Source organism: Rattus rattus, chromosome 3 (genome assembly GCF_011064425.1).
Source record: "Rattus rattus isolate New Zealand chromosome 3, Rrattus_CSIRO_v1, whole genome shotgun sequence".
Lineage (NCBI taxonomy): Eukaryota > Metazoa > Chordata > Mammalia > Rodentia > Muridae > Rattus > Rattus rattus.
In genome coordinates this window covers 1,635,914-1,648,107 of record NC_046156.1, presented here as the reverse complement: position 1 = coordinate 1,648,107, position 12,194 = coordinate 1,635,914, and the positions used below count along the sequence as shown (strand labels likewise).

Below are 12,194 nucleotides of genomic sequence, written 5' to 3'. Positions count from 1 at the left end.
TGATTTCTAGAGCAATAAGGTCTTAACCATGAAGTTCTAGAGGATAGAGAAGAGTAGAGATAATAGTCTGCAAGACAGTAGGATCAGTCTATGGACCCCACTGGCTAACTTAAAGAAATAGTTTATTGGGGCTGGAGATATGGCTCAGCGGTTAAGAGCACTGACTGTTCTTCCAGAGGTCCTGAGTTCAATTCCCAGCAACCACATGGTGGCTCACAAAAATCTGTAATGGGATCTGTTGCCCTCTTCCGGTGTATCTGAAAACAGCTACAGTGTACTCATATAAACATAGTAATAAATAAATCTTTAAAAAACACAAAACAAGATAACACCTTAAAAAAAAAAGAAATAGTTTATTATTGGTATCCAGGTTTGTATTTCCTAGTACGCATTGACTACGTGTGGTAGTATCTCACCTGTGCTTCTCTCCCTAGTTGTGACGTAACTTCATCAAAACATTTATATATGTATACCTTTTAGTAAGCTTTTAGAGTAGTAGATTTCTGCAGAACTTTTTTTAAATTAAGACCTTTAGGTTAATCTTCCTTCCACATATGCCCTGATGTACTCTGCCCTCCCATCTCCCATCACAATGTAATTCTTTTCCATCATTTCCCTTTTACCATTTATACACTTCTGAGAAGAGTGTATAAATGGTCTATGAATGTATTCAGAAGAAGAAACGTGGGTATAACTGATACTGTGTTATTCCAGCATCACAACTCAGTAGGAAATTTTGTAATTTGTCATAGCAAAAGCCAGACATTTTCCGAGGATAATCCTTTATGTGTTATATGCAAATATGGAGAGTAGTAAGTCCTGTGCTAACCTGGACAGGTGGTACATGTACAGCCTTTATGAGCCTTCTTCTGCTGGTGCATTTGTCATCATCTGCCCTCAGATTCTGAACTGTGATGACTCTTTCTTTTAGTGACATGGACAGTGCTAGGCTGAACCCTTCCTTACTGTCAAAAGCTTTGACAGTCATAGGAAGCTGGCATGCTTCACTGATGTTGAATGAGTAACCATCTGCTTCTCAGAGCAAAGCTAGGAGAATGAATGTAGCACAAAGGCCCTGGAGGAATCAGTGACTTTCTGTTTTGGATTTAAAGGCTTTCTTTCACCTGCCTCATTCTATTGTTTGTCTTCCAGATACAAAGCAACTTTCCAGGACCAAACAGAATTTCTTTTTTTCTTTCCTTTTAGCAGGGTCCAGATTCTTTAATTTTTCTGGGTTTTGGTTTACACTATAACTTCCTGAGACATTCCAAGTGATAATAATGACAGTAGTTACTGTCATCACTGAGATTTCTGGGGTTTTTAAAATTTAAACTTCAGACTTTAATGAAGTACTGGAAGGTACTATGTCCATGGTTGAGAGAGAGAAATAATCACTGAGACTCTCCCAGATCTGAATGCTGAAGGAACAACAATGAGTGTCCTGAAAACTTGTGCCCACTGGTATGAATGTAGCACAAAGGCCTGGGAGTAATCAGTTACTTTCTGTTTGGATGTAAGTATGGTTCTTCCCCAAGAAACAAAGTACATTCCTGGCTCATAAAGGAGAGAAGTTTAAATAACATTTAAAAACGTTATTTTCTCCTAGCACCATAACTTGTCACTACAAAGACATTTTCTCATTAAAGAAAAGGGAACATTTCCTAGAATAATAAAACAAAATGTCGAAATAGAAAGAAAATGGAGGATCCTTCCAGTTTCCACCTGTAGCCAGAGCTGACCCTGTGACACAGTTCTCTGTACCTAGATACTACTGGAAGAGAGCTAGAGTCTCAGAAGTGTGACACATCTGAGAGCACAGATGAGACCACCATTTCTGCTCACATTCTTAACCAAGAGGAACCTGACCACAGCCCTCAGGACACAGGAATCGAGGATCAGTCTGGGACAAAAATCTTTCTGGTTTCTTCCTGTGCCCGGAGCTGACCCTGTGCCACAGCTCTCTGTACCCAGATCCCGTGGGTGAGTGAGCTGGATTCTCAGAAGTGAGGACAACCCTGAGAGCACAGGTAAGACCACCACTTATGCTCACATTCCTGGCTCAAGTGCAACCCACCTGGAGTCCTCTGGATACAGGAAGATAGGAGTAGTCTGGGATAGGATCCTTCCAGTTTCTGCCTATGCCTGGAGCTGACCCTCTGACACAGTTATCTGTACCCAGATCCCACTGGGAGAAAGCCTCCATGAGTGCTGACACACAGGCTTAAAGGAGGGTCAAACCACTGTCAGAGACAGCAAGACCAACTAACACCAGAGATAAGGAGATGGCAAGAAGCAAGGGCAAAAACCTAAGTTTACTCTGAGTTGATTTTGTATATCAGAAATCAAACATTTCCCTCAGACAATGTTTTAGATGTAGTTGGAATATGGAGAGCAGTAAGAGACCTACTGAAGGAATGCTATTGAATTTGCCCTGCAGTATGTGAATCAGCCTGTGTGAACCATGAACCAGCCTTGGGTGAGGAACTGACGACTCTTTTCCTGGAGGAACATGGACAATGGCATTCTCAACTAAATCTTTCCTAACTTTCAGAAGACTTGACAGTCTTAGGAACCTGATATACTTGACTGAGGTTGATTTAGTGCCTGTGAGCTTCTCTGAAGCATAGCTGATACAAGTTAAAACAACGTTTTATCTTCCTCATTCTATTCTTTCTTTACAAAGAATAAGGTGACATTATTTTACATTTTTTCTATTTTTTTAAATTCAAATTTGATTACATCGAATTGTGGAAGCCTTCTTAGTCACTTCATCAAGAAAAGAAGGTTCTAACAATAGCACATTAAACATTTAACGTCCTATTTTCCATTAGTCTCTTGAATACTGAAAGAACGTGAAAGGTCCAGGTTCCAAACATATTGGTTACATAGAGCGTATTCAGAAATAGTCATCAAATTACACATTTAAGTGGCAGACCATGTATCAGTCTTATGAAAGCAAATGGGTCTGTGTGCTACAAAATGACAAGCAGCTAGAGTAGATGGCTTTTAGATTTAGTAAAGATGAAAAACATAGTGTCAAAAAACAAGAAAAAGGATTTTTGACAGCCAGTTGTACCACAACCACCCCACCCCCAGATTTTCCAACTGCTGCAACAAAATACAGAAACTGAGAAAGAAGTAATGGTCTCTGAGTCACTGTACTTCACCCAATGACTATGTCCAGGAACAGGATATTTCCTATTTTGGGGAGTCCTTGTTAGGCCAGTGATAAGGATTTGCATTTTGGTTAGGAAATTGTTGGACCAGCCCACAGTGAATTGGCTTTACATCATACTGGGTGGGGCAACCAGTCCTATAAAAAGGTGCCTAGATGAATGAGTGCAACACACTTGGTACTCAAGCCTTGGACTACAAAAAACTTGGTGAGTCTAACATTCTGAATTGATATGTGTTTATAGCCTTCTCATGTATTTTAATTTGGAGAGGCAGTTTGATGCTTCTAAATTGTTATCATGGATTGCATGCTAGTTAACAATGTGAAATTTAGTAGTGTTGTAGCGTGATACACTAAGTTATCTTGTTGTTGCTTTTGTGTGTGGGCGATTGAGGTCTATATCAAATATCAAGACAATAGGGGAGGGTTGCTTTGAAGAACATGAAAGAACAGAGAATTTTAATTTTCTTGCATTTTGGTGCCCTTTAATAAGGCTTATGCCTCAGCGGGCATTAGACTTTTATATTTTCTCAGGCTTCCTCTGATATGAACCCTATATTCTTGGATTTAACGGATGCTAGTCATGAAAAAAAGGTTTTGAAATTGCTTAGGGTTTCAGAAATTCGTACTGCTCTTATCAAATATGTTAATTTCTGCAAGCAATGCTATTTTGTTCTGTGGAACAGAGATGATTCTGGGTATGTAGCCAAACAAGGACTTGCAAAGTGAAATGAAACAAATCATGAAATTGGAATGGAACATCTATAACATCCTAAAAGAAGAGTTGGGGGATTGATGTGTGTGTATGAGAGAATTACTACCCGATATTCTAAAAACTTGGGGAAACTTGGGGAATATATAAGAATCACTTTTTGTGAGAGAGAAATATCATTTAATGCCTTTCAGATCCTGAAACTCCAGCAGTATGTCTTACCAACAGCAGCAGTGCAAGCAGCCTTGCCAGCCTCCTCCTGTGTGCCCACCTCCAAAGTGCCCAGAGCCTTGTCCTCCTCCAAAATGCTCAGAGCCATGTCCTCCTCCAAAGTGCCCTGAACCGTGCCCTCCTCAGCCATGCCAGCAGAAATGCCCTCCTGTCCAAACTCCTCCACCATGCCAGCAGAAATGCCCACCCAAAAGCAAGTGAAAGCTTTAGCAATCATCAAGACCAAGAGAAGACAAGGTGCATCATGTACTTCCAAAGCAACACCTCCAACTTCCCTTCAAAACCTCTCATGGATGCAGAAGAACCTTCCCCACCCTTTACCCTCCCTCCACATACCACTGATAATCTCTGATTGGAAAGGAGCTTCTCTGAGTGTATTCTCCTGCTGCTATCAAGAGATTGCCAGAAATGGCCCTTTGGTAGTCTAGTATTCCTGATGCTCAGAAGGAAGAATAGCAGGTGGTGTCCCAATGCCCTCAGAGGAAACTTCTCACTGTTCCTGTCACTTAGGCAGGGGATTACACAACTTGGACAATTGTTACTGATGTAATAAAAAAAATTTAAAAAAAGAACTAAAGTGTCTATATTAGCATAATAACTATTTCATGTAACAAGAATATGCAAAAAAGATTCATAAAGGTTACAATTTTTTATTAGATATATTTCTTTACTTACATTTCAAATGTTATTCCCCTTCCCGGTTTCCTGTCCATAAGCTCTCATTCCCTCCCCCTTCCCTTCCCCCATACGGGTATTCCCCTATACATCCCCCTTACAGTCCCCATATTCCCCTGCACTGGGGGGCCCCAACCTTGGCATGACCAAGGGCTTCCCCTTCCACTGGTGCCCCAACACCAGTGTAATATGTAGCTATTCTCTGCTACATATGCAATTGGAGTCAGTTTGAGAGATTACAATCATGGTGGAGGCATGGTGACAGGGGAATAGTCACATTTTTATGGAAAATCAATTAGCAGAGAGCAGACAAGAACTGGGGCCATGTTTTAGACCTCAAATTCCATTTCCAGTTACCAGTAAAGCTCTACTTACTCAAGATTCTAGAACATTTTAAACAGTTATAACCTCTGGATTCAAGCACATGAGGTTATGGATGGCATTTTACATTCAAACTATAAAGAATATCTTGGCAAGACTCTGAAGATCAATTGTCTCAGAATTAGAAACTGTACTAAATATTATTTTTAAAATAATTCAGATACTTGTTATTGTTTACAGTTACTATTTGGTTCTTTGAGGAACAAATTTTTTAAATATCAGAAATTGAATTCCTTTCCCCTGCACTCATTCAAGAAGTAGCATTTACATTATAACATTGTTAGAGAATTTTATCAGTATCTTTATTAGATTAGCACAATGCCCAAGAATGAATTAGCTCTTAGCAAACAATGATTTATTGGCAGCGTCTGCCATCATTACTATTTATGTATGAGGCTTATGTGTAGCTAGTATGGGAAATACTATTTTAAATGTATTATTCTGAGGTTTTCAAATTAAACTCTATTTTCTATATAACATTTGAGGAAAAGAAAGTTTGGTGGAATATATGGAGTGACTATCACTGTCCTTAAAATGTAGGGAGTACAGAATAGAAAGAAAGACAGGGGTCAAGGTATGAAATTGTCTGTCTCCTCTTCATGCATATCACCTTCTTTCTCTAACAGCCCCCAAACTGTCACATCCTGTCACTGTTGCTCATCTGAATGTTCTGACTCCATATTTGAAACACTGGTATTTTCAATCTTAATTAGATTTGCAGAGTCACTATTGCTATGCAACTCAGTTACTAATTCTCAGTCTCCTAGTTAAGTTATTACTAACATGGCCTTGGGTGTCCAAATGGGATTACAAGCATTTTATTCTTCTATTAGTTTAAACTATAATAATCACAAGATTACTAATGCTGTTAGATTAGGAGCACCTTGAAGGTAGGCCTGAATCATTCATTCTTTGGAGTAGAGCATGAGTTCTGTCTATGGAAGCTGAGTTACATCTGTAATAGGTACTTCAAAGGATAATGTGATGAAAGCGTTCTTAGGAAATTGATCAAGCAGTTATAAAGTTGATAATGTCTTTCTGGAGTTCTTTTGTGTAGTCATCTAATATTAAATGTTAAATATTATTCCTGAATATGAGTAGAATTTTCTGTTGTATTACGAGGAAAGAAAGTTCCTTTTAGGCACATATTCAAAGTTAAGATGCTATAGAAAAAAGGAAACCATACAAACTTCTAGCAGTTGTGTTTGATAAACTAAGCATTCTTTGGGATTGAAAGGATAAAGGTTCACCTTTCTTCTATGATTTCTACTAATGCAAAGTATCTTGTGCATGCTTCTTTTGGTGTCTGATTTCCATCATACCTCTGCTGTGCTTCGAGTCATAGCTGTCTTGAAAGCCTCCCTTGATGAAACTCCCCTTCCTTAGTTCTATGTGTTATCTCCAAAGTGCACTTAGTTGGGGCAAAATCAACAAAAACCTTGCTCTGCCTGTAGCTTCTGTAAGGCAAAGGACATAGTCACTAGAACAAATCAGCAACCTACAGATTGGGAAAAAAAATCTTCACTAACCTCACATCTGATTGTGGGCTAACATTCAAAGTATATAAAGAACTCAAGAAGCTAACCACTAAAAAACTAAACAACCCAATCAAAAAAATGGAGTATAGAACTAAACAGGGTATAGAACTAAACAAAGAATTCAAAACAGAGTCTTGAATGGCTGAGAAGCACCTAAAGACATGTTCAAAGTCTTTGGTGATCAGAGAAATGCAACCCAAAACGACCTTGAGATTCCACCTGACACCAGTCAGAATGGCTAAGATGAAAAACTCAGATGGTGAGGATGTAAAAAAGGAGGAAATCTCCATTACTGGTGGGATTGCAAACTGGTACAACCATTCTGAAAATCAATGTGGAGGTTCCTCAGAAAATTGTTAACAGAACTACCAGAAGACTCAGCTAAACCACTCTTGGGAATATACCAAAATGTTGCCCCACCAAGCCACAGGGGCACATGTTCCACTATGTTTATAGTGTTCTTATTTGTGATAGCCAGACCCTGGAAACAACTCAGGTGTTCCATGACAGAAGAATGGATACAGGAAATGTGTTTTATTTGCACAATGGAATACTACTCAGCTATTAAGAATGAGGAAATCTTGAGTTTTGCAGGCAAATGGATGGAAGTAGAAAATAGTATCCTGAGTGAGGAAACTCAGACCCAAAAAGACATGCCTGGCATATACTCACTAATAGTGGATATTAACACAGCAAATTACAGAATACCCAAGATACAGCCCTTGTAACTCAAAAAGGTCAATAAGCCAAAGAGCCCAAGTTAGGATGCCTTAATTCAATTTGAGAGGGAGAAGAAAGAAATCAAAAGGAGGGAAGGAAGGACTCGGGTGGGAAAGGGGACAGGGAGGGGAAGTGGGGGACGTGATCAGGTATTGGGTTAGGGAAAAGGACTTATGTCCTGAGGGTCAGCAGGAGGAATGGAAACAGGAAACCTTGAGAGGTAGAAGATGGGAGGTCACTCTAGAATGCACCAGAGACCTAGGACTTAAGGGAAGGAAACTTAGATAAAATGCCCTAAAGTAGGGAGAAGGAACTTGTAGAGCCCACCTCCAGTAGAAAGACAGGGCATCAAGTGAGTGGCGAGGTTGACAGCCCACAGTCAAAATTCTGACCCATAATTCTTCCAGTCTAAAAGAACTTCAAGGACAGAAATGGAGAAGAGCCTGACAAAAAGGAGGTCTAGTGACAGGCCCAAAGTGGTATCCAGCTTAAGGGGAGGCATGGAGGTACAAAGGCATGACACTGTTGCTGAAGCTATGGAGTGCTTACAAACAGGGGACTATCAGAACTGCCCCCCAAACGACCTGACAAGAAGCTGGAAGAGTCAGATGCATGTATTTACTCCCAACCACTGGACAGAAGCTGCTGACTCCTGTGGTTGAATTAGGGAAAAGCTGGAAGAAGTTGAGGAGGAGGGCAACCCTGTAGGAGGACCTGCAGTCTCAATTAACCTGGACAACCAAGTTCGCTCAGAAACTGGACCACTGACCAGGCAGCTTACACCAGCTGATATGAGGCCTCCAACACATATACAGCAGAGGACTGTGTGTCTGCGTTCAGTCAGAGAAGATGCACCTATCTGTCAAGAGACTATTGGCCCCCATGATGTTTAGAGGTTGGATGGGGTGGTGGATGTGAGGTGGGGATGGTGACATCCTCATGGAGACAGGGTGGGGAGGAGGTATAGGATAGACAACAGTCAGAAAGTGGACTTGGAGGGGGATAAAATCTGGAGTGTAAAAAAAAGATTAAATAAAATTGAATAAATAAACAAATATCTACAACTTTTTAATAGCTAGAATATATATTTAAATTTTTATTTGATATATTTCTTTACTTACATTTCAAATATTATTCCCTTTCGTGGTTTCCTGTCCATAAACCCCATTCCCTCCCCTTTCCTCCCCTCCCACATATGGGTATTCACCCCATACATCCCCCTTACTGACACCCAATATTTCTCTACACTGGGTGTCCAACCTTGGCAGGACCAAGGGTTCCCCCTTCCACTGGTGCCCCAGCAAGGCTATTCTATGCTACATATGCAGTTGCAGCCCTGGGTCAGTCCATGTACAGTCTTTCGTTAGTGGTTTAGTCCCTGGGAGCTCTGGTTGGTTGGCATTGTTGTTCTTATAGGGTTGCAAACTCCTTCAACTCTTTCAATACTTCCTCCAATTCACCCCAAGGTGGTCTATTCTCAGTTCGTGGTTTGCTGCTAGCATTGACCTCTGTATAAGACATGCTCTAGATGTGTCTCTCTGGAGAGATCTATATCCAGTCACTTTCCGCATGCAATTTTTAGTTTCATCTATCTTTTTTTTCTCCATCTTTATTAACGTGAGTATTTCTTCTTTACATTTCAATTGTTATTCTCCTTCGTGGTTTCCGGGCCAACATCCCCCTAACCCCTCTCCCTCCCCTTCTGTATGGGTGTTCCCCTCCCCATCCTCCCCCCATTACCACCCTCCCCCCAACAATCACCTTCACTGGGGGTTCAGTCTTGGCAGGACCAAGGGCTTCCCCTTCCACTGGTGCTCTTACTAGGCTATTCGTTGCTACCTATGAGGTTGGAGCCCAGGGTATAGTATAGTCTTTGGGTAGTGGCTTAGTCCCTGGAAGCTCTGGTTGGTTGGCATTGTTGTTCATATGGGGTCTCATGCCCTTTCAAGGTCTTTCAGTCCTTTCTCTGATTCCTTCAACGGGAGTCCCATTCTCAGTTCAGTAGTTTGCTGATGGCATTCGCCTATGTATTTGCCTTATGCTGGCTGTGTCTCTCAGGAGAGATCTACATCCGGTTCCTGTCAGCCTGCACTTCTTTGCTTCATCCATCTTATCTAGTTTGGTGGCTGTATATGTCTGGGCCACATGTGGGGCAGGCTCTGAATGGGTGTTCCTTCTGCCTCTGTTCTAAACTTTGTTTCCATATCCCCTCCTATCGATATTTTTTCCCCTTTTAAGAAGGAGTGGGACCATCAGCATTCTGGTCATCCTTCTTCTTGGGTTTCCTGTGGTCTATGGATTTCATCTTGGGTAATTCGAGCTTTTTCGCTAATCACACTTATCACTGAGTGCATACCAAGTGTGTTTTTCTGTGATTGAGTTACCTCACTCAGAACTATATTTTCTAGTTCATTCCATTTGCCTATGAATTTCATGAAGTCATTGTTTTTGATAGCTGAGTAGTACTCCATTGTGTAGATGTACCACATTTTTTAATCCATTCCTCTGTTGAAGGGCATATGGGTTCTTTCCATCTTCTGGCTATTATAAATAAAGCTGCTATGAATGCAGTGGAGCATCTGTCTTTGTTGTTTGTTGGAGCGTTTTTTGGGTATATGCCCAGGAGAGGTAAACTGGGTCCTCAGGTAGTAAAATGTCCAATTTTCTGAGGAACCTCCCCACTGATTTCCAGAGTGGTTGTACCAGTCTGCAATCCCACCAAAAATGGAGGAGTCTTCCTCTTTCTCCACATCCTTGCCAGCATCTGCTGTCATTGAAACAAAAAAAAAAAAAGTGTCTACTGAGAAGTGAGCCAAGATTCAGATATCTTAAGACCAGAAATCAATAAGAACAACAGGACTCCTGACACTCAGAATAGAGTTGATACTTCTGCGAAATTCTCTGACAGGATCATTAGAAGTGTTACAGATACTTATCTGTGATATGAATAGATAATTTTGTTACTTGGGCATCTGATGTTTCTCTTAGCTTTCTGGAAGTGGCTCTTGTTTCCGGGTGGCATACAAATTTTCATTCTGGTCAGCTAAATCTCCAGTCTGAATATCTGGAGGAGCAAATTTGGTTGCTATTCTCAGGGCAGAAGTGTGTGTGTGTTTGTGTGTGTGTATGTATGTATATGTAGTATGTAAATGAGTGTGCATATGTGTCTATATTGTGTGTGTGAGAGAGTGAGTTCATGTTGTGTGTACATGAGTGTGAGTATCTGTGTGTGTGTGCGTGTTGTATGTATGTGAGTGTGTGCATGTCTGTCCATGTTTGTGTGTGTGTATGTGTATGTGTGAGTGGGTTCATGTTGTGTGTACATGAATGAGTGTGTGTGTGTGTCTGTGTGAGTGGGTTCATGTTGTGTGTACATGAGTGTGAGTGTGTGTGTGTATGTGTGTGTGTGTGTGTGCGTGGGTTCATGTTGTATGTACATGAATATGAGTGTTTGTGTGTGTGTGTCTGTGTGAGAGGTTTCATGTTGTGTGTGTGTGTGTGTGTGTGTGTGTGTGTGTGTGTGTGTGTGTGTTTCAATGGGTGCTGGGGTGAAGCACATCCCACTAGGAAGTTCCCTGACAAAAACAGAAAAGGACTGCCCGAGCTAACAGTTGTGTCAATGAGTCTTCATATTTTGTGGGAAATTTGAATTATGGATATATAGAATAAATTAATAAGAAGGAACAGATTTATTTCTGTTGAAAAATTCCTTAAAGTGAACAAAAGCAGTTGACTAAGCTAGAAACCAAGAAACCAAATTCAGGGACAGAGCACTCAGGGTCAGATAAGTCAGGTTCAGCTTGGGCAGGTACTAATTAAACGCCAGAGCGACTCACTCAGTTTTAAGAGGAGCGTCCTCCTCTACCTCTGAGTGACCTAAGCAAAAGTCTCTGATGGCATTGCATAACCTTCTCCTGGCACCCTAGGATTTATAAGTGGGGAAGAGCTCCCCACTCATCAGTACAAGGATTGGATGTTAGTGCCAAAGTCAGATGCCAGCTGAAAGAACCCTTTTATGCCCTCTTGTCTGAGAATAGTCTTTGTTTCATAAAGAAAAGGAACACATCACTGAGTCAGACAATAGTCAGGAGTGGAAGGAAATTTAATAGAAACATAACAGAGCCCAATCATTTGTAACTTGGTCTCTTTTCAAAAGAATTCTGAGCGGACAAACTAGCACAACTACCAAGTCCTCAGCTCAATTCCAAGACCCAGAGGCCCCACATTAATAGGTTAAAATAAAGCTTTGCAGTACTTAATTTAAAGATAGAAAGAGAGGTGGGGCTGTGATATAAGTATATTCAAACAGAATGGAAATTGAGGCACAGCATCCATCGGTGGTCATTTCCCCAACACACAGCTTCGGACAACATTACTTTTGCTTTGTCTTCTGTTGGGCTAGTATTGGAGCAACGGTTGAGGGACAGGGTTCAGGAGCCTTGGGGTGGCAGGGCTCAGGAGCCTTGGGGTGGCAGGGCTCAGGAACCTTGGGGTGGCAGGGCTCAGGAACCTTGGGGTGGCAGGGCTCAGGAACCTTGGGGTGGCAGGGCTCAGGAACCTTGGGGTGGCAGGGCTCAGGAACCTTGGGGTGGCAGGGCTCAGGAGTTTTGGTGTCGCAGGGCTCAGGAACCTTGGTGTCACAGGGTGACTTGATTTGTGAGACGCATGGCTCCTGAGGTGGTGGCTGGCAAGGCTGTTTCACTTGCTGCTCATGTAGCTGAGGAGGAGCTGTGCAGGGCTGCTTTTGCTGATGGGAACTCAT

The 12,194-nt window shown here is 41.5% G+C and overlaps 2 protein-coding genes across 3 annotated transcripts; one reads left to right on the top strand and one right to left on the bottom strand.

Annotated features, from left to right (window-relative positions):
- The first annotated feature begins 4,100 nt into the window (after nucleotides 1–4,100).
- On the top strand, nucleotides 4,101–4,319 carry LOC116895268 (small proline-rich protein 2G). Its single transcript, XM_032896587.1, has one exon. It carries the CDS (start codon nucleotides 4,101–4,103, stop codon nucleotides 4,317–4,319), a length of 219 nt encoding a protein of 72 aa, XP_032752478.1.
- A 7,485-nt stretch (nucleotides 4,320–11,804) lies between these two features.
- On the bottom strand, nucleotides 11,805–12,194 carry LOC116895267 (cornifin-B). Of its 2 annotated transcripts, XM_032896586.1 has the most exons (2): nucleotides 12,096–12,194; nucleotides 11,805–11,990 (listed from the first exon to the last, which is right to left on the bottom strand). In XM_032896586.1, the coding sequence occupies exons 1-2, from the start codon at nucleotides 12,192–12,194 to the stop codon at nucleotides 11,805–11,807; spliced, it is 285 nt and encodes a 94-aa protein (XP_032752477.1). The 2 variants fall into 2 exon arrangements, with proteins under 2 accessions (XP_032752477.1, XP_032752476.1); XM_032896585.1 differs by having other exon boundaries at nucleotides 11,805–12,194.